The sequence below is a fragment of the Mya arenaria genome, chromosome 3 (assembly GCF_026914265.1).
Source record: "Mya arenaria isolate MELC-2E11 chromosome 3, ASM2691426v1".
NCBI lineage: Eukaryota > Metazoa > Mollusca > Bivalvia > Myida > Myidae > Mya > Mya arenaria.
Window position 1 is genome coordinate 12,974,338 of NC_069124.1, and position 24,025 is coordinate 12,998,362.

The 24,025-nt window shown below is 34.2% G+C and overlaps 1 protein-coding gene across 11 annotated transcripts in view; it reads right to left on the minus strand.

Annotated features, from left to right (window-relative positions):
* Positions 1–4,568: 4,568 nt before the first annotated feature.
* Positions 4,569–24,025, minus strand: part of LOC128226779 (stromal interaction molecule 2-like) — a 51,099-nt gene continuing 31,642 nt past the window's right edge. The window contains exons 11-18 of one of the 11 annotated variants that reach the window (XR_008259728.1): positions 22,919–23,055; positions 21,914–22,000; positions 19,990–20,046; positions 16,496–16,531; positions 15,251–15,274; positions 13,877–14,075; positions 8,699–12,493; positions 4,569–7,250 (exon numbers count right to left, since the gene is read on the minus strand). Coding sequence is in view for 10 of the 11 variants with exons in the window: in XM_052936826.1 (XP_052792786.1) it covers positions 12,088–12,493; positions 13,877–14,075; positions 15,251–15,274; positions 16,496–16,531; positions 19,990–20,046; positions 21,914–22,000; positions 22,919–23,055 (946 nt within the window). In the remaining variant the exon portion in view is untranslated. Of the gene's footprint in view, positions 12,494–13,876; positions 14,076–15,250; positions 15,275–16,495; positions 16,532–19,989; positions 20,047–21,913; positions 22,001–22,918; positions 23,056–24,025 lie in introns of all 11 variants that reach the window. The other 10 variants (XM_052936835.1, XM_052936836.1, XM_052936834.1 and 7 more) reach the window with 10 other exon arrangements.

Here is a 24,025-nt window from a genome sequence, read left to right on the forward strand (position 1 = left end):
TTTAATGGCCTGGCTTAATTATCCTCTTGGATTAGAATTATTTAAGGAGACAAAAAATGCATGAATGATTTCATTGAGAAGAGATGCAACAAAACAAATCTTCTGTACAAACTGACCATGGATGCACTGGTGTATCCCCTAGGGTAACAGATGATATGTAATTGTTACTTCTCCAGGGTCGTTAAATAAATATTGTATCTCACATTATCAATGAGTACTTCCAAGTTCCACATACCCCATCAGTTTGATTTTATGGTCCGTCAGACAACATCACACTCAAATCCGCACATACTTATGATGCAGGTTGGTCATGACCAGAAAATAGCCCCTATTGATTTTGAGATCAGTAGGTAGAAGTCCTGGTAAAAAAGCAGTTTCCGTTCAATAACCGTAGATCCTTTGTATCAAGAAACTTCATAATTGGAATGCGTGTTGGTCATGACTAGTAGATGACCCCTATTGATTCTGAGATCAGTAGGTCAAAGTTCAAGGTGAATCGGGTTAAAAACTATGTTGTGACGACCTTGAGCTGAAAAATGGCTTCCGCTCAATAACTACAGAACGCTTTCACCTATGAAATTCATACTAAGTATGCCAATTGGTCAACACTAGAAGATGATCCCTACTGATTTTGAGAAACAAATTTCCAAGGTCACAGGTAAAAAAAACGGCTTCTGCTCAAAAACGCTTGCACCCAGGAACTTCATATTTGGTATACCAGTTGGTCTCGACTAGTAGATGTCCCCTAATGATTTTGATGCCAGGAGGTTAAAGGTCAAGGTCCTCAAGGGGAAAGAAGCTTTCTGCTCAGTAACTAAAGAACGCTTGCACCCAGGAACTTCATACTTGGTATGCAAGTCAGTCATGATTAGTAGATGACCCCTACTGATGTTCAGGTCAGTAGGTCAAGGTCACAGTGCTCTTCAGGTGAAAAATAATTTGTTGGTCACCAGTCCTTATGTCACATTTAGTTACCGCTTATTATTTGTCAGCTACCACCACACAATGGGAGAAACAAGCTCTTTTCAATAAAGCAATCTCTACTTCTCAACTAAAATGACTAGAACTTAGCTAAACCATTGTCAACATTATTTAATTATGTTTCAAACAAAACTAGAGATTGCTTTTTTAAAATATATACTTACTGCTGTAGAGAAGAAAGTGTTGTTGATCAATCTTGGAAAATGTAAACAAAGTTTGTATTGTACGAAGTTCCTTGGCGCCAGCGTTATTCAATTATTGATTGGAAACCATTTTTCAGCTCAAGGTCATCGTGACCTTGACCTTTGACCTACTGATCACAAAATCAATAGGGGTCATCTACATGACCAACTTGCATACCAAGTATGAAGTTCCTGGGTGCAAGCGTTCTTTAGTTACTGAGCGGTAACCATTTCTTCACCTCAAGGTCATGGTGACCTTGACCTTTGACCTACTGGTCTCAAAATCAATAGGGGCCATCTACTAGTCATGAACAACTAGCATACCAAGTATGAAGTTCCTGGACCCAAAGGATCTTTAGATATTGAGCGGAAACTGTTTCTTCACCTCAAGGTCATGGCGACCTTGACCTTTGACCTACTGCTCTCAAAGTCAATAGGGGTTATCTACTAGTCATGACCAACTAGCATACCAAGTATGAAGTTCCTGGGTGCAAGCGTTCTTTAGTTACTGAGCGGTAACCATTTCTTCACCTCAAGGTCACGGTGACCTTGACCTACTGGTCTCAAAATCAATAGGAGTCATCTACTAGTCATGACCAACTAGCATACCAAGTATAAAGTTCCTGGGTACAAGCGTTCTTTAGTTATTGAGCAGAAACCATTTTTAAGCTTAAGGTCACCGCCAACATATCGTTTTTTACCTGAAGGTAACCTTGACCTTTGACCTTTTGATCTCAAAATCAATAGGGGTCATCTACTAGTCATGAACAACTAGCATACCAAGTATGAAGTTCCTGGACCCAAAAGATCTTTAGTTATTGTGCAGAAACCGTTTCTTCACTTCAAGGTCCAGGCGACCTTGACCTTTGACCTACTGATCTCAAAGTCTATAGGGGTCATCTACTAGTCATGACCAACTAGCATACCAAGTATGAAGTTCCTGGGTGCAAGCGTTCTTCTACTAGTCATGACCAAGTAGCATACCAAGTATAAAGTTCCTGGGTACAAGTGTTCTTTAGTTATTGAGCAGAAACCATTTTTAAGCTTAAGGTCACTGCCAACATATCGTTTTTTAGCTGATGGTAACCTTGACCTTTGGATCTCAAAATCAATAGGGGTCATCTACTAGTCATGAACAACTAGCATACCAAGTATGAAGTTCCTGGACCCAAAGGAACTTTAGTTATTGAGCGGAAACCGTTTCTTCACCTCAAGGTCACAGCGACCTTGACCTTTGACCTAGTGGTCTCAAAATCAATAGGGGTCATCTACTAGTCATGACCAACTAGCATACCAAGTATAAAGTTCCTGGGTACAAGTGTTCTTTAGTTATTGAGCAGAAACCATTTTTAAGCTTCAGGTCACTGCCAACATATCGTTTTTTAGCTGATGGTAACCTTGACCTTTGACCTTTTGATCTCAAAATCAATAGGGGTCATCTACTAGTCATGAACAACTAGCATACCAAGTATGAAGTTCCTGGACCCAAAGGATCTTTAGTTATTTAGCGGAAACCGTTTATTCACCTCAAGGTCACGGCGAACTTCACCTTTGACCTAGTGATCTCAAAATCAATAGGGGTCATCTACTAGTCATGACCAACTAGCATACCAAGTATAAAGTTCCTGGGTACAAGCATTCTTTAGTTATTGAGCGGAAACGAAGTGTGACGTACGGACTGACGGACGGACTGACAGACAGGGCAAAAACAATAAGTCTCCCCATGAATGGGGGAGACATAATAATTTGCAAAAGAATTAAAGTTCACGAGTGTATTTTGTTTTAAACGATTCCTGTATTCACATACCAGTATGTTTTTTTGCTTTCAACCAGCCATAATCAATGTTGACAATTTTATCAACTATTGATCCTGCCATGGCTTTAGCATCACACGACAGCACGGTGTCTGATTTTAATTCATCTAAGACGTCCCCAACTATCATCTCATCAAGGAGGATTCAAATAATTTGTCAAAGCGTTTGATTGAATTTTTACTACTTTTTTCATCCTCATTTCTTGACATTTTTATACTGGGCAATCAACAGAAAGCTTTTATAGTCAAATGCTGCAATCTCCATTAATTTTCACTTTGCTTTTGGAAAAAAATTGTCAATCGTGGAATTGATGATCTTTTTATTGACCGAGGTTAAATAAGTTGACTTAAATCGAGTTCACCAAATAGACGAAGTGAGTTTCCAATTTTTATTCTTAATTCATTTACCTTCCATTTTTTTAATAATTATTTGTGTATTCTGCTTTTTCTGTTAATTGCCCATTTTTTAAATAATTGCGTTTTCGATGATTTTAATTGCGTATTTTTGCAAATATGCACCTTATTTGTAACTCTGTCCCCGTACAAACCCTGTACTGACCACCACCAAAACCCTGCATGCCAATCTGACCACCAACAAAACACCGATGCACTGGTGCATCCCTGATACCAATCACCAACAAAACCCAGCTGATGCACTGTTGCATCCCTGTGCGAACCTGATACCAACCACCAACAAAACCCAGCTGATGCACTGGTGTGTCCCTGTGCATCCCTGATACCAACCACCAACAAAACCCAGCTGATGCACTGGTGTATCCCTGTGCGAACCTAATACCAGCCACAAACAAAACCCTGATGCACTGGTGTATCCCTGTGCGAACCTGATACCAGCCACAAACAAAACCCTGATGCACTGGTGTGTCCCTGTGCAAACCTAATACCAGCCACAAACAAAACCCAGCTGATGCACTGGTGTATCCCCATCAAAACCATTCTGACAACTAATGCAACATGCGTTTTGGCCATTTCTTTTACCTGTTTTTATAACTCCTCTGCTGGTGGAAGGATAACTTTGTTAATATCACCAAATGGAGCCAACATGCTAAGCACACATATAGCAGAAATTTGTTTCAAAGATCATTAATAGCCGAGTCCACTCAATAGCCCTTAAAATGCCTTGGGGTCAAACATTTGGCCTTTAAACAATTTTACACACCTGTTTACTACATTAAGCTGACAACATGTGCATTCCTACCTTCTATGCAATAGTTAAATGACATGAAGTAAATTCTTAATGATAAATAATGGGCGGAGTGAGCGTAGCGAACGAGCCCTTATTATTCATTAAGAAATCTCTTCATGTCATCTAACTGACTTAGAATACAACCTCATTGAATGATACATTGACAACACAAAATCTGACGCAGGGAATTTGTATCGGATGAGTGGCAGTGGCCGGACCTTTTAAACACCTGCGAAAGGTGAAATTCTAAATGATTAAGTTTAGTGCTTAATGATTGCAGATTTCATTGGCTTAAAATGTAGCTTGTATTTTAAATATTGTAGGTGTAATACATTTTTTTCTTGTTGGTATTCAGACATCAAGGGCCTTGATATCAACAAACAACATCTGTCCATCATTTAACAATGATTTAATCAACATCTCGTGTTATTCGATGAATCAACAGAATTGATAAAAATATAGTATCATTCTATTCTACAAAATAGTTAATCATTAACAATGTGAGTTTAACAAATATATACAATTATACAAAACTCATCAAACAGTATGTTGGATACACACTGAAATTACCACAGAAATGGCAAAACATTGTAAATGCACTAGAGAAGGTGGCAAAAGTGAGGCCACTTTCTGCAAACTGGGAATGACTGACATCAGTTGAGCATGGATTGCTTAGATTATAATATGTTGTACATGTAATAAATTTAACACAACAAGAGCACTGCAGATGGAACCCCAAAATTTGTCTGTTGTTTTTTTTCCCAGTCAAACACAGAGCGTAACTAAGCCGTATTTATGAGCCTTGCTATTGTCCATGGCATCACATGTGTACAAAGTTTTATTAATTTTGAATATTTCTGACAAGTTATGACCAAGTTTTTGCACAATGCCAACAATGACAAGAGTTAGACTTAACCAATATCATCGATTTTTTCATTGAAAAAGACCAGCAATAAACAAAGAAAGCAAATATGTAGGGATTTTCTCATATTTTTGTAAAATGCACTTATTTCGTTGACGAAATTAAGTGTGGCAAATCATCAGGAGTGTTAAAACTAAAGCTGGAACCCTTCTGCAAATGTTGACATTTGCTAAATATAAAGACCACAATTTTCATTAGCGTTAATAATGCTAATGGTCACTTAATTACATTATTGTTTGGTGATTGGATGATTGACATTATCATGTGATGTATTGCTAAAAGGCCAAAATATGCATCACTATTGTATAAGTCCTGGTTGCCTACTGGTAAAGGCGTCAGTTTTCTATTTTTTCTTGACTTACGCGGTGTTGGTTTGCACGCCACTAAAACCAAAATTCTTTTTTATACCATACATGTAACAATATTTTTTTTCTGTAATTTCGATATCATAGATTAAAATAATAAGTGTTTTCAGATGCATTACTGGGTAAACTAATTTTTGGTCCAGAAACATGAAGGAGTACCTTTCCCTTTCAGTAACTGGAATTTGATTTCATTTTCATATAGTTGAAAAAAAATGGAATTGATGCATTGAATAAAAGAAAATGAAATATATGGTTGCATATCTTTTCATGAATCTTATGAATCAGCTGAGCTTTGTAATACTAACTTAAATTGGAAACAATAATTATTACAGCCTTGATTGAAGACACAACACTGCCATTTAACATGAAAGGTGTGGTACTTTATTCATAACAGAAACTTGTTGAAACACAATTTGTTGGGTTGACATTTTTGAATAAATTGCCACTGTATAAGAGGTTGTTAATATAAGACTAATCGCTAATCTACTTATTAGTTATAAAGAAAACACACTTTAAAAAATTCATCAAAACAGTGTCAATTTGGCAAGAGAGGACAAACGTCTGTTTAGTTTTTTATGTCCATCTTGATAAGATTCTTGTATAAAGATAGACGTAAACAAACTAAGCGGCATTAATTATTTAAAGTTGTATTCGGGATTTCCTATTTTTGTATTTCAGTATACATGTATTATTTTACCATTAAAGACAATTCTATAGGTATAAACAAGGGTAAGCAGACATTCACTCATCTGTGATTAGTGTTTGTTCAAATTATTCTTTGTTTCCCAAAAAATGGTCACTGAAAGTTTAAATTTTTTTAATGCAGTTTAAAGTTCCAAAGTGTACACCAATATTTTTTTAATGCTAATATATGGAATAAAACCGATTCATTTTTCATGTTATAATGTCAAATTTAGTCAATTATTTTAAATCATACAAAAAAATTAAAATCATATGTTCAATACTCAGTTTCCACTTTAAAATAAATAATGATAAGGCCATAACAAATAAAAAATTGTTTGGCATTTCCTAACCTGTGTAGCAGATATTTTTGTGATTGGTTTGGAAACGTTAAACATACCATCTACTAATTGTGGTCTAATTTTTACTTTTTTTTGTCAATTTAATGTCGTTTGTGTAGATGAAATCATTTGCTAGACAATATATATTTCAAGAATGACATTCTTTATGCTATAGATTCTGTCTATTTGGCAAATAATAAATCCTCGCTAACTTTCAAACAGCAACATGTATAGAACAATTCATAATTCATATTGATAAACAAAAAGAGGAGGTTGTCACAAAGTGTCGTAAGAGATCAAACTTTCAGTCAGCCCAGACATCATGAAAAAAACATCTGCATGTTGTACATAGTAAACTATACATTGAGAGAAAAAGCATAATTGTATAAGGCAACTATTGTCAGCATGGCAGTGAATAAATAATGAAAATTTTCATCATTTACTCTGCATCTTTTACATAGGTGAGTGTACAAAAAACAAAATAAAGACTTTTAAAATGTCATTTATCAAATCAGAGGTGAAATTGTTCGTGTTCTTTAACAAAGTATGAAACATGATCAACACACATGGACATCAACAGTATAATTTAATAACACAAAAAAATAAGTAACATCAAGATCATTAAACAAAGTATACCCACAGAGGTTTGACATCAATGGAATAGATTGACATTGACAAACATAATGCTGCTGACAGAGAAATCAGTTTTCTGCCTGTGTTGAATGTTGCTGCTCACTTTTTTCAATGACTGTCAGTTGTCACTGGAAAAAATAAACCAAATGCAAGCAAAATGCTAGGTTTTCAAAATCATAATTTTTTTAGTGGCTGAAATTAAAAGGAAGCAGATGTAAATAAAACTTGATTTGGCAATAAACTGTAGTTATATTAAGAGTGGTATTTTTTAATGTTTCATTTAATGGGAAAGAAATTAAGGTTTTAGAACATGACCAAAACATGATGTTTTACATGCAAGGGGAATAACCTTGTCGGCAACCCTGGAACTTTATTTCATTTACACGGCATTATTACCATTGGAAAATTTGACTGAACATCATTCTTATGAATATAAATGAGGAAGCTAGTGGGGATAACTCTTCTACCAATGAAATGGCATGTAACAAATTAATACTCTTCAACTTAGAAAAATAACCATGACATCATCCCAGGGTTTTGTTACTAAATAAGGAAAAAAGAACACATGAAATGATTTCATTGGTTAAGATTTGAAAGAGGTCCCCATTCAGCACCAATGAAACTGCCTCATTAATTTTTAATTCTTAGCAGATTTTCCTAGAGATATATCCAATGGTACTCAATGAAGAAGATCATAATAGTGTACCAGGGGTATTTGACAAAGGCAGAATAGTAATTTGCATATTTTCCACACTTAAGGTTTTTTATCATCATGTCACAGGCATGTCAATAACACAGTCATACGTGTACATAAATTTCATTGTCTATTTTTAGGACACATTCAAGGCCATGCAATTCAAAGATTTGCTTATGAAATACCAGTAGATGCTTTTAGCTACACACACAATTGCAGCCATTACATTACAAATTCTAGTTCAAATCTGATAGAAAAAGAATAAACTAATGCAAATGCTTTACACTGTGGCTTATAACAAGACACATGCAAGCAACAACATTTTTACAGTAAAACTTTTGTGAAAACTGCCAAAAAATATCTGGGGGGTTCAGTGTGTATTTTGATTTTTGCTTCAATATTTTCCAATTTAATCATCTTGTCAATTTAAGAAGTATTGACGACCAATCATAATGTCTTTGCAGTGTAACAAAATTCTTAGAAACAAAAGATTATCAAAAAAAAATGTTTATCTGCTAAGCAATAATTAAGGGTTTGCAAGGATCTATTACAATGGGAACATCAGGTTGCAGCAGCTACACTGCCATTGGATTCCATTTGCATTTATTGGCAGCCTTGTGCAATTCAGAAAGGAAGGGATAGCATGATCGCTATATTTTAAGTAACAGACTTATACAAAAGCAACACTAGACTATGCAGTATAACACTGAGTTTTTAAAAGATAATACAAAAAGCAGAGGTAATGGAATAAATTATTCACATGGCAGGATGCAACATAATATATATATATAACAAAGCCATGACAGTTAACCACATATTTGTCTATACAACATTGTTGCAATATCAACATATACTGGGGGATCAGGTTCAGCGGAAACTTACAGAATTTTCAACATAGTTCAGACGCTTGTTCTGAAATGAAGCAAAACACAGCAGTTTTGTTAGATATAAGGATGTACTATAACATTACACCAGAGACTTACTACCAGAACTTCATAAACCCGGAGAACAGGATAAAGGGAAAGGAAGTGAGTTCATAACAGACAAGCAGCTGAAGATTTACATAACCTAAAATATATAGTTAATAAAGTGAGAGTAAATCAAGTGCAGACATACTTCTGAAAGGTTTAAAGCGACTAGACACCAGATGATGCCATTGCAAGAAAAAAAAGAAAACAGTAAAAAACTTACATAAAATTTATATCGTTGTGAACAGCGCATTGAATCTTACTTACGGATGTATCACTTATGACACATGTATCTTTCGCAGTTGTTGTATACTTTTCCAACTTGAAATTCACTGGGTCTGCCTACTTAGGAATATACCAGAAATTTTAACTAGAGATTGCTTTTTTGAAAAAGCGCTTGTCTCCCCTATTGTGTGGTCGTAGGTGAGAAAAAATAAATGATGGACATGAAATTTGTAACTTTGGACTGGAGACAAACCAACAGTGAAGTTTGGTTTATTCGATTATATTAAATAGTGAAGAGAAGAAAGTGTTGTTGATTAATCATGGAAAATGTAAACGAAGTTTGCATTGTATGAAGTTCCTGGGCGCAAGCGTTATTCAATTATTGTTACCCCCAAAACAATTGGGATCATCTAGACATCATGACCAACCTCACTTCAAAGTTTGGTGAACCTAGATCAAAGCATTCTCCTGATATTGCACGGAAATATTTTTTTACATTAGAGGTCACAGCGACGTTGACCTTTGACCTTGTGACCCCCCAAAATATAGGAGTTTTCTAAACCTCATGATCAACCTCCCTACCAAGTTTGGTGAACCTAGGTCAAACCATTCTCAAGATATTGAGCGGAAATGTTTTTTACATTGGGGGTCGCCGCGACCTTGACCTTTGACCTAGTGACCCCAAAAACAATAGGGATCTTCTACACCTCATGACCAACCTCCCTACCAAGTTTGGTGAACCTAGGTCAAACCGTTCTCAAGATTTTGAGCAGAAATGTTTTTTATATTGGGGGTCGCCGCGACCTTGACCTTTGACCTAGTGACCCCAAAAACAATAGGGATCTTCTACACCTCATGACCAACCTCCCTACCAAGTTTGGTGAACCTAGGTCAAACCGTTCTCAAGATTTTGAGCAGAAATGTTTTTTATATTGGGGGTCGCCGCGACCTTGACCTTTGACCTAGTGACCCCAAAAACAATAGGGATCCTCTACACCTCACGACCAACCTCCCTACCAAGTTTGGTGATCCTAGGTCATGCGGTTTTCCAGTTATCGATCGGAAACGAAGTGTGACGTACGGACGGACTGACGGACTACCGGACAGGGCAAAAACAATATGTCTCCCCCAGAGAGGGGGAGACATAAAAATAGCATTGATATATTTATCTGAACTAATCATGTGACTTTCACATGCTGAATATACTATAAACACATTACTATAAACTGGAAAACCTGATTTTGCACTATTTTTAAAAGGGTAAACTCAGCTAAGACAGCAACAAAATACTATTTTAATCATGTAAAATGATGTATCATCGGCATCATACTATCTCATTTATATTGACAATTCTAGGCTTGTTTTGAGGAAATACTGTATTCGCCGATTTTGGGACCATCTGGTGTCTAGTCCCTTTAAGAGAAAACTGAAAAAAGAAGTTAATGTGTAAGCATGAATGATGTGTCATGTGATCATCTAATGAAAAGTTAGCAGGGCAAAAACTTGGGAATGTCATTTTTTAAATGCTAGTAATAAAATAAAAGAAAACAAACTTTTTTTCCTTTATAATTAGTGGAATAACTGTAATAACATTCATGATTAATTAGTCAATACATTTTATCAGTCATGCAAGCAAATAATGTCAGATTTTCACATAATGTAAAATCAAAATCTTTCTAAGCTGAAAGTCATGCGAACAAAGTAAAATCACAACCATAAAGGTTTTACTGCATCATAAATAAAACTGATTATTATGACAAATAATTCATTTGGCGAAAAAAATGAAAAGCTATTTGAATATAACCTTTTCTTTGTATATTATTATTAATTGATAAGCTTACCTAGTTTATGTCTAGGAGTTACATACCGTTAGTGGTTAGACATCTTTCTCCCAAAATTATGCATAACAAGAGCGCTGAGAGCAGATTTCAATGCTCATCTGTTATTTCAGTCAAAAAGGGACATAACTTAACAAAGATAAGAGCCAGAGTAATGGTTTAGCTACACATGACTGTATTTTCTGTGGTAACTGTTGTACTAAATTTCATGTAAATACCTTGAACAGGTTTTGAGAACTCTCTCAGGTCACAGTTTTGACTGTTATTGATGCCAACAACCACACCAAGACTATGACAATACAGTACCTCAATTTTAGTTCTTAAAAAACACAACAGACAAGATGTGTGCCCTAAATTAACAAACAAAACCTATAACATCAAACTACAACACTGATTTCATAATAAGAACTAAGCACCTTGCATTTTCAAAAAACTAATTTATTTATGAAAACAAGCAATTAGATCTAGCATCTAGCTATAATAAATCAGCCCAAAAGTATGTTAGCAAAATCTTATGTTTCATTCTTAACTTCTAAGAAATTAAATGTTACAAAATCAAAAAGAATAATTGTGACATTGCTACTGTCAAAGACATTGATCTATATGTACAGGTAGTTACCAACTTTTATTGTGTAAATACAAACATGAACATTGCATTAACATGTATCACATCGTCAGTATCACAAAACATGTCAACAAATATTGTAGGTACCAATAAATATTAAACATTTAAACAGCCAATATTTAAGATGATCAATGTTCTGATAAGTGACATGGATTTGAGCTATGGACTTTTGTGAAAGGTGAAACATCACTTTATAGACCCAGAGTTCACATACATATAGCTTTTTGCAATTGTGAGCTAAAAATCATGCATTTTTTAAATTCAAGTCTGACAGTATGTGACAGCTTTACAAAATTCTAGTTTTCATGAGTGCAATCCATTTATTACATGCATAGCTAAGTAATATGTGTAACAGTCACACTACTATTTCTATTACAGATAATGTGAATTGTTTAAACATGTATATCACATGAAAATGGTACAAATTTCAAGGTTTGTCTGGTTTCAAATGCACAAAAACATTATCGAAAAAGTACAGGAAACACAGATTCAATCCCTCTTAAAAACTTGGTCAGCAAAGCATCAGTGCTGAGAGGTTGATATGATTTCACAATGGGTGTTGCAACACAGCCCAGCTTGATAAAATAGCACAGCCCTTTAATATTACACAGAATCTCAGAGTTCTGTTCTTCGCATAAATTTAGGTATGAGTTTCAACTTTTTCTTTTCTTTTTTTCCTTTTCCTTCACTATCGAAAGACTCTGTCCCTGACAAGCTGTCATCATCTTGACTCGAGTTGCCCATTCCACCAACTGTGGTCACCTGTTTGGGCAGTGCACGCTTTGTAAGACTTCCATCTGAATCTGTTCGCTTCATGCCTGTCATTTCAGGCTTGTGGGTCGCCTGAAGATTGTGACCAACCAGCATATCAGGCCGGGGAACTCTCGACCCTGGGAATGCTGAGTGGGCGGGGTTCATTACGGACAAGGATTTGGAGCGAGGAAATCGCCCTTCATCGCTGGGGGCTCCAAGAAGTAATGGCGGGTTGCCATTTGGTGGGCTGTCTGGCGATGAGGTTGGGCTGAAAAAAACATAGCATAACACAAACACTAGCACTCACGCTAACACACTCAACTAATCTCACTTATGAAGTTATTGTGTATGTTATTTGTTATTAATTGTGAATATATTCACCCAATTACAATAACATTCACATGCTGTATATAATTACAACAAACAGGACATAGTATTGTTCCAAGTTGTTTCTTGTTGTTTTTTTCTAATTTATAGCTATTTTATCTATTTTTATTAAATGAAAGTTAAGGTGAAGTTACTAATTAATATGTGATTTTAGGTAAAACCCTCGGAACTGAGGGTCATCTACATTTCACTACAATATCAGTGACTTTTAGTATTCTACAACAACATACTAATCAACATTTCAGTATTAGTACAACCTTAGCCTGTAGTTTTTAAGGGGAGAAAATGCTTTAGAAACAAGGGAGAAGATAAAAGGCTTAAATCATGACATAAATGAACACAGTTAATACCAACAATTTTATTTTACAAGCAGAAAAGAACTACAGCCAATTGTATAAATCCAGTTAATTTATTGGTTTGGTCAAAGTTAACCAAATAGTTTATTGATTGGTCAATATTTACATAATGATAACTATTAACCAATCAAATCACTGAATTGTGCATATTAGCCAGATAAAACCTGTAGATATATAATTGGCTGCTTAAGAGCAAATCAATCAATTGCGAAAAACCCTTTACTGAAAATATACCTGACATTGGCTGAAATTGTATTGAGGGTAATATTACATAGCTTGAATATTGAATTTTTTTATGTGATACTATACTCAAGGTAAATAATGTTATGTTCATGTTAAGCTCTGCGTAAAAAAGGTGATTTTTCACTCAAGAAAGTGTTAAAGCAGAAACCAGAATACAATTGGAATACACTCCATTGAAATGTGTTGTACACAGCATGTTAATTTCAAGCATATTATTTTATGCTGACATATTGTCAAAGCCTTAGCAATATAAATATAAATTAGACTCCTTGCCTTGAATTAGAGAGGTAATGAAAGTCTCCTTGTATGAGTACATGATAAACTATCTTTTTAGTCTTATGACTATGTAATCAAAGTATGTGTGTTTTGTACAAACTAACAATATTTAGCCAATAACATGAGCACAGTTTAAATTTGAGATCAACATCACACAGGTATTAGAAGAATTGTGCAATTTCAAATTCTACAACACATGTACCGGTTCTCGGCAGCGATTTCATTGCATATGAAAGAAAATGAAGAAAGTGATTAATGCGAGTATCAGTGAGGTCACAGGTACTCATTATAAACTAATTCCTTTAACCACAACCCTACTTGAGGAATTGTTATACCTACTCATGCAAGTTAATATTTCAAAGCCTCTCTAGGTTGAGAATGTGAGTTACCTGTGTGAGCCCAATTGGAATGCTACGGGCATGGAATGGCCGTTAGGACTCGTTGCAGACAGGGACTTGAGGGCTATCCCGCTGTCAACTGATTCCCGCTTGTGACTGCTTAAGACCCCAGAGGGTGACTTGGCAAGTGAGCTTGTACTGCCCATAGATACCTGGCGACGTTTTAGCTCTCCAACACTCCCTCCAAGGCCTGAAACAAAAATAGTTTTGTTGTCTCAAAACAGAATTTGACTATTTGCCTCAACTGTTGATATGAGATAGCTTCCCAAGTATGATAAGAGGTTGCTTTTGTACACCAACATGAAATATACCAGTACATGACATCTGTGTAAATATATACTATAAACCTTTTTGTTTTGATAAACAAATTGATATTTAATAGTTAGTGTATTTTTATGTATAGAAATGGCTTGTAATTGTTTTGAGTGGTGGAATTATATAGCATTGGCTCAGTTAAACAAAACATTTTATATCATATTTTTTTTTTAATTCTAACAAAGATAATGTTTAAGACAATTCAACAATAAAGGGTATATAAATTTATATTACATCTATTATCTAGTTTCAGTTGCCTTCAATACATATTGGCTGCATTCAAATATTCATTCATGGTATACGACTGTGAAATTTGGGGATCATGACATTCACAATTACTAGGAAAAATCCATCCTTCACCAAAATTACTGTCAGCACTTCATAAACCATGTGAAACCTATTTGCTACCACAAATTTCAGAAGAATGTTATCTAAAATATTGATTTTAAAGATGTACAAAAATTAAATTTAACAAAATATAAAAGATATGTATTCTGTTAAAATAAATCAAATTTTACATTTAAGATACACATTGACTTAAAATATATCCATAATAAATGTAAGGAAACACTTACAGTTGTTAGCATATCTTCATTCATAATTGTTTAAGTATAATCTTTAGCAACCAAAGCCTACAGTTATTACATTGCTAGGAACAACAATAGATGTCAACAATCAAGCATACAATCAAATGCTGAAAATGATTAAGAACACCTAAATGCTGTATTTTCAAACAAAGTACTAAAAATAAAAAAAATAAACTTACAAAAAAACCCAACAACTTCCAATTATTTTTTTTTATAGGAAAGATAAAAACATGTGAATGTCTTTGTTGAAGATCTAAATATTGTTACTGGTACATGTACTTGGTTCAGAAAAAAACAGCACATTTAACTTAACAGAATTTCTCCCTGACAAGAACCACAGAAAAAATGAGGCTTAAAAAGCTTCCCTTTGCAAAAAATAAAATACTATGGGAAATAAAAGGGCACAAATTCAACAAAGTATGTCAATCCTGTCCCAAAGCTCACACCTGGTGCCATGTTTTACCTTTTTCCCCATGAGTGAAAATTGCTGCAATCATTGCCAAATCATTTATGAAGTGTGACTGATAGTTACAAATGATTTGACAATATAGTGTGCTTATTTTGACCTGCCGGGATGGGTTGAACTAATTTCAAATGAGGAAGGTCAAATAACTGAAATTAATATACACGTACCATATTTGTCTTTATAGACACACATGCCCTATTAGACATCCAGGGGATTTTTTTTTACCTAAGAAGAGAAATGTCTTAAATTCTAGGCCCCTAATACATATATTCTTGAAACATCTAACATTAGAGTTTATTATAATGTTGTTAGACAGTCTAATGGACAAACATTTTGTTTAGAAACTTGTACCCTAGTGTACTAATCTTCGGTTACACACCATCATATTTCACTGACAATGACACAGCAGGTCATGTTTATAAGGACAAATATGGTACACACTACATTAATTGAAAGACACATGCATCAATTCATATCATTAACAAACCTTTTTTTTATTATATCAAACATGCATATCTTGTTCATTGCAGGCTTTAGACTTGGACTACACTCTTAGACAGTACAAAGTATTCAGACTACATGAAGCATTTCAAAACATGATGGTCAACAGAGGCTTTAAAAGGTTTTATAACATATATGCACTGAAAAATACTGTATACCAATACAAGTATACCAATTCATTTATGTGAATAACAATCTTGCCATGTTCCCATAAAGCAAATCATATGGTAAGAGTGTGCTTACTGCCAAATCTTTTCCAATCAAGGTTTAAAGTAAGGTGATTGTTAATAAAATAATTAGCGAGGCATAAGGTGCAGAAAATAAAAAGCCTTGCCTAACACGTAGCTGTACATGTCATAGCAATACAAGCGGTATTGACTGACAAGTTTGAAACAAGAGCGAACACCAACACATCTCTTAGTTTTTTTCCAGTTGAACAAGGGGCATAGCTGAACAATTATTAAAGCTAGAGTTATGGGCCTTGCTACACATGTGCGCATTGTCTCCTGCCACAACTACACCACATTTTTCGAAAATCTGCCAAGGTTAAAGTTTATGCACATTTTATGCCGCCGCCAAAGATGACACCATTAACAATGAACTAAGTCAATGACAATTCTTTGATTTTTTTGCTTCAAAAAACAGACTAGCTAAAATTGACCATCACATAATCAAAATAGAGGATCATAAAACAAGCATTGCCCCGGAGTTCATAAATGGAAGGGTAAACGTGTAATCTACCTCGCAGACTCATTCTTCTCTTCATACTAGCAATGTCTGCAACAAACAACACCACACCCATAATACAAAGTCAGAAAATGTTATGTCAATCTTTTTCCAATCATTATCAATCACATAGACACACAGCAGGCAAATCTGGAATTGGATTTTTATTTTAAAACATGTTAATTTGACATAAAACAAACACATTTATTATCATAAAACTATAATCCAGTAAAAACTTGGTACCAATTGAGCACTACAGTTAGATAAAGGATACCACCTTATTCTTATTCTCAGACAACAGAGACAATCAGGATTAAACAACACAAGAGCATCCAATACAGATACCAGAGCAAGCCCTTGATGCTAGATGAGCAAGAAACATAACTCAACAATTAATTGATTCAGAGTTATATGACTTGCTCAAATTGTGTCACATTTAATATGTTTACTAAGTTTCATGGGAAATGACTTTTTTCTTTCACTGACAGACAAGCAAAATTACAAAATTACTTAAAATACTTAATATTCATCTATATAAAATCTGATGGAATGCTGCTTCTTAATTAACCAATAAATGACTTTATATATTAGAACATATATAATTACATAAAATCATGCACATTTTATGTAAAACAATAGAATACAAATGCAGGAACACAGTATAAACCATGTTACCTTTAAAGAACTCTATCATAAATTGGTAAAATGTAACATTCAGAGAATATATTTTTTATTTATTGTTTCCCTGGATTGCTAAATCAATAGATTTGCTCTAAGTGGTAAAACTAACCTGTAAAGTTGATGTTGAACTGTTAGAAACACGATTGGGATAAAAATAGATGGTACAAATATTCGCACATGTGAATTTTAAGCATATTAAAGTTGATTTTACGAAAAATGCATTTTCGAGCGAATCTACGAGAGTCCCTTAAATATCCAAAAATTCATTGCAACTGATCGATCTTTTGTATACAGTAAACTGCAAAAAGTTTCCAGAGTTTCATTAATAATGCGACATTACAAAATGTAACTACTTTACATTTTTCTAAATAACCTTAAATACCAGTAATTTTTTGCTGATCCTATGGAAATTAAAAAAATAATAAAATATTAGAAAAAAACAACATACCACCATGAAATTGAATGCTTTTGCACGTCCCTGCTCATTATCTAGTATGCTTGTTATGTTAATGTCCACTATATAAATATATGTAATTTAAATAGACGTTTAAAGAACAATGGGCAGATTGTTCAGAATTTAGTTGTTAACTATAAATAAATAACATGAAGTATGTTTTGATGGGTTCATATATTTTATTTAAACACGTAAAGCTAAAAGAATTGTCTCAAATCTTATTAAAATAATGCAGATCACGAGAGTTTTCTTAGAGCTTTCAAAGCAGTACAGATTTGAAAGTTAACAATGATAATGTTAACTTAAACAAATTTCTGAACAATCGGCCCATTGTTGTTAAACAAGCTTCCAACATTCTACACAGATAACTAGAACATTGACAAAACATCACAATACTAATTTACATCAAACTGCAGTAAGCTGCAAAAAGCAAGAACTCTAGGTGTGTTTTTTTCACCTAAATATGTTTCCATTATTTGGCATAATTGATTTCCTTGAATCAAAGATACAATACATTAACTTCAATTAACTAGCATCTGCAGGAACTTCACATGAAGGGCACCAAGTAGAGTTTTTTTTGTTTCCTCAACTTTGTGTTCTTTTCTATCACACCTCACGTAACTTTGCCTTAATGAAATACACTAGAGTCATCATTAGTTATAACATAATGTCTCTTAGGATAATTTTGTGCGCAGTGTAAAAATAGATCTTGCTTTCTCAAGTGCCTGGGCCCAATAGGCGTTTATAAAATAAAATTGACAATCTGTGTTAGTAGGTGATAAGCATGTCGAAACAATGCCTGCTGGGGGGAAAATTTAATACTGGCAAATGATCATTTCAAGCAAATATGAGAGCAAAATGTTGAAAATTAGACAGTAAGATATTTTCGACTACAAATTAATTTGTCTCAAATCTACAGCTAGGCTAATATTTGGTGCCGAGTGTACATATATTATGATGCTGAGCTTGCAAACAACATTACTAAAAACATCGCTACCGGTACTTCAAATGATAATAATGACAGGCGCCTTACTCCATGCATGTTATCTGCAACACATAAAAACCTCACAGCCAAGAATACTTCTATAAGCTACAAGACAATATATGATGCTGCAAACAAAAGTCCATACTCATCTTTATTTTTAAAGCATTCAATACAGAATTTAGAATTACATAGATTTTTTTTCAATGAAAAATTAACCTATTATAAATCAGTATTTCCTTCTAAGAAATGGTTCTTGTTTTTCACTTTAAAACTTATATATGAAGTCTTATATTGATTTTTTTTCTTGGCTGAATCTCAGGTTAGTTCAATATTGTTTTAAATGTCTGAAACTACAAATGGAGGCAAGATTATTTTTTTACTTAGTGGTCAACATTATATTTTGTCCAATGAGAAGGCAGTATTTCTCAAGGTTTCCAATGAATTTATTGCAGTCAATTCGTAGTAAGCTGTTATTAATTTAAATCGGGTGAATTGCTAGATGTAAACAGTAGCTGGGCCTGTTAGTGGGTAGCTTACACAATAAAATGTAGACAACTAAAAACTAAAAGAAAGTAAGTATGTACGATATAAATCAGTTGCATCAACCCATTTATTTATGTAAGTACATATTAACAATATTTACCATAAATAAGAAAATATGGGTAATTCTTATAATTAACATACTTCAAGGCAATATGTACGTTGCAATACAAAGAATGCGCTCACACAAGATACAGAATGTTAAGCAGTGATTTTGTAACAAGGTGCAAAAGAGTTAAAGAAAATCTTCTGGAAAAGTAAATACTTTGTTCCAAAGTAAAAATGCACATAAAAAACCTAGTAGGCAGAGATTTGTCTCAAGACAAGAAAACAAGAGCACCGAGGAGCACACTCCAACGTTAGTCTGTTTTTTCAGTCGCAAAGGGGCATAACTCAACAGTTAACAAAACTAGGCCCTGATTTCTCGAAAATTCTTAAGCCTAACTGACAAATGTAGCTTATTTTGTCTAGCACAATTTCTTACTTAAACCTTATTTTGATAAATAAAACTTTGTTTATCACACAGATAACTTGAATTACGTTAACAATAAAAAATCTTCCAAAATAGTAAATGCTGTTGAGCATTGGCTTAGGTAAGGTTTTGGCGACAGTGACAAAAAAACCCAACGACAACAACGTGAAAGATTCCAAGTATGCTGAAATAATGACACCAAACTATGACAACACATTATCTCTTTTTTCTTTGAAAAACAGACAAGCTTAAAATTTGAACTTCTAATAGCCGTGGTTCCGTGCACACAACATTTACAACAGTATGAGTATGCACTCTTAGAAACAAGTGGCGTTAAAAAGGAACATACACGATAATCACGTGCAGTCAAATCCTACCTGAAAACATGGCAGACGGACGTAAACCACCATTCGATGTTGTATTGAATAGCATAGCTAACAACAAAATAAGGACACACATTTACTACACAATACTATCTATGTTTCATTACAGAATCCAACTAAAACACAGTTAGTAGAAAAAATGTTTCTCATTCATTAATTAAACCACTGAACAGTCCTAGTTTCAAAGATGTTACTTGCAGCTTTCTACATTTTTATAATTCTATGATAACCTTGACAAAAAGTCTTCTATTTTTGGTTTCATTTGGTTTAGCGAGGACTTTATCAGTTTTAAAAGTGAATACACATAACTACACCTCCAGTTATGGTAGCCTACTGTTAATGGTTTAATCATAATAATGATATTGTATGGTGTCATGAAGCAACTCAGTACATACGAGGAAGGTGTACGGCTAATTTACTCCGTGTGGTAACATAAATCACTCAGACACATGGCTAACTTACATGCATATTCCCTTTGTCTAAATACAATATACAATCTCAAATACTATAATAAACATGTCTTTTAATTGATTTTTAACAAAAACACCTTCAAGTTGGCGTATATTACAATACTAGCATGTCAAAAAATAAAATCCATGCCATTCAAAATTGTTTAAAGGAAGTAAAAACAGTCATTATCCTGCATATTATAGCCTACATTGTCAGCCAATGAGATCACCTATGGAGATTTAATATGTACAATGCTTAGTGGTTAAGACTTCCAGTTTTACAACTTAAACAGACCTGATGTTATAAAATAAAATGTAAGTCAGATGAAACATGGAAAATCTCAATGAAAAATAAGGGTTCGCTCCCTTAGCTCTTCTAAATCATTTTTACAAAAAATGCTCTAACTATCACATATCATTAACATACATTACAAATGAAACTAAGCAAAAGTTAGGACATATTGTGTAAACTCTTAAGAAGGCCATAGCAAGCATAAGTCTTGTGTAGGATTTTACACATTTCTTCTAATTGAATTCTATTAGAACATGTTTTCTGTAGGCGCTGTACCAAATTATGACTGCAAAGTTATAAAACCTGCAAGTCTTAACAATTCAGAATAGTAATTATTGGAGGCTAATTAGCTGTAAAAATATAGGTTATAATCTTAATTGGATTTCACTAGAACAAAATTCTCCATAGAAAAACTTTATTCTTCAACAATAATGCTCCCGGCTACATGCTTTTCTACTTTCTTCAAATTTATTGGAAAATTTAAACTTGCTTTAGTAGACACTAGCTTAATTCATATCCGAAGGGATAAATATTTGCATGACACAGATCTTAATTTGCCACATTTTACTCAAGGGAGATCTTATATTTAATCACAAGATAAAAAATATGTTCTAAGGGGGAAAAAAGCTCCAGATGATAAATTGGCACAATATTTTTTTCGACTTGAATCAAGTGTGGTTTGAATTCCAGGAAGATATAAGTGCAAATATCAAAGAAGATTTCATAAATGAATCTTTGTCTTATAAGATGAAAAATATTTGCATGTCTTAAAAAATTGCAACACGAATGCATTCATTCATAATTTTATTCATGCACCTAATGTATATTAAACACACAGAGCCAAATTTACTGCCATATATTATCATTCATATGAATTCGAAATGAAATATCTCATCAAAATACCTACAGCAAGACATCTAGTACTTAAATACTTGCCACATTACGAAGCTAACAAGTTTTTACCACTAAAAGGCAGAAATATAAACTGTAACACTATTTCATTCCAAACCTTTGAACAGAACTGTCTTGCTATTTTTATGACTGTATCTCCAGAAATATTAATGCATGATTTGCCCTCAAAATGTAGGCATAATAAGTCTGTAAAATGGTGGTAGGCAGGTGAGTTATAGTGTAATCAAGCCTACATTACAATTTAGTGGTATGTAGCCGATCTCACCTGTGGCAGCAGGGTAGTGGGGAGGGAAATCTTCGTCTGCGTCCTCGACGTTCATGGGCGCGACCATTGAGACACGGGAATGTGAGCCTACAGTGAGAGGAAAGATGGACAGGGTGTGTGAGGAGGCATTAACATACACCAGGATTTGTAAATATGGTTATATGGTGAGTGAAAGTATATACAAAATATGATGAGCATTGTACAAGAACACAGCACTACGAACATCAACACCTGTCTGTTTTTACAGAGTTTTGGGCATTGCTTTGTAAGGGACGTATTGTTTCTGGCAACATGTATAACAAGTATCATTTGAATATCTTGAATAGTCTTATAGTTTTGGCAACGGTTCAAGTTTTTGCCTGACGCTTTAATGACACCAATGCCAACATCGAATTTGCGGAAACCAATGCTTTAATATTATATAATTAACAACAAATAACCCTTTATACGGGAAAGGGCTTTTCATGTTCTTTTTAAAAAAATTATCTTATCTTTCACTAGAGAAAACAAGTTGAGATATTTTGAAATTACAGAAGCTGGTAGAGATGGATTAAGATGATCAGGACAGTGAAATATCTTAAATTATACAATTGGAAATCAGCTGGAGGCACTTGCAGATGAACATTTAAGGAAGTGAAGTGCTTTAGGATTTACATGTACAATCAATTTTTTTGCAGCTTGCAGAGTTAGCAATAGTTTTAATCTAAAATTTGCATTAACTAGGGTTTTTCATGTTGTTAGCTAGGCAGTATACTTATAAATGCTGATGTATAAATAAAGACACACAATAAAATGTTTTAATTTAGACCCCCCCCAAAACACATGTAACTTATACTAATTTAACAAATATTTCCAGTGACAAAACATATACTCAGAAAATATTCTTATTGTCTTGTACAAAATTAAATTTTAGTTCACAGAAAGTGATATGAGTGGTTGCTTTAATCATGAATAAACCCACTTAACACAAATTACAGACAGCATCTATCACATAAGTATACCAACCTCCATCATCATACAGGGCATGCTCAAGTTTGGCGAGCCCTGCGTTTGTACGAATGGGGAACCCACAGAAGCCCTCGATGGTCTGCCAGCGGTGTTGGCGTTCCTGCATATCATGTCTTATCTCCTCCAGGGCCATCCTGTGACAAGTAGAGTATTGTGATCACTGAAGATGAGCAATACCCTTGAGTGGGCAACACAAAAATCACAACAAGAGCGCTTAGGAGCAAACACCAATGCTCCTCTGTTGTTTTTCAGTTGAAGGGGCATAACTCAAGAATTATTAATGCCAGCATAATAGGCATTGCTGTACATGTACCAACATATGTACCAAGCTTCATTCTAATATTTCGAATTAATTTAGTGTTAAAATTTTAGTAAAGGCCACAGTTTAAGTGTTTGCAAGATGAAAATGCTGCCAATCAAAAGCTATCAGGCCATCACAATACTTTGACTTTTTTCTATGAAAACAGATGAGCTGAAAATGACCAAGTACTAACTCAACATGCCAACATGAGGGTGTGGTACACTCTGATTACGATATAAGGATGCGATACTATGATATTTTTTTTATAGTTGACCTTGAATTGAGAGATTATATTTGGTGCCTGTTAGGTTGTGTCACTTTGAGGTCAGTTAAGACAGAGGATTTTTTCCCAACCTATTCTCTATGTGTAAATACATATTTGAACAATAGTATGAGCCATGAAGTGACTTTCCTGCAAGTCACAAGTAAATTTAGAATGCATCCTTGCTGAAAAGATGGCTCCCAAAACAACCACACAATTTTGGCCTTCTCACAAACAACCTAACAACGCTAGCATGATGATCTCAAAGATGTCGGTCAGACACACAGTGTATTTCCAAAGAAAACCACACCTCTATCAGACTTTGGTTCAACAACTGTTACATTCAAATTGCCTTTGAAGCTTTAAAATTCCAATCAATAAGCTATGATTTCATCCCAGGAATAAAAGCAGGACAGCATACACAAATATCGGACATTAAACTCTGTTTAAATTGACAGCAGTACAGCTGATCTAATTGTTGTATAACCAGAGGGAAATCTTGGTTGTCTTTTACCAAGAAATGCCAGACAACATTTCAAAA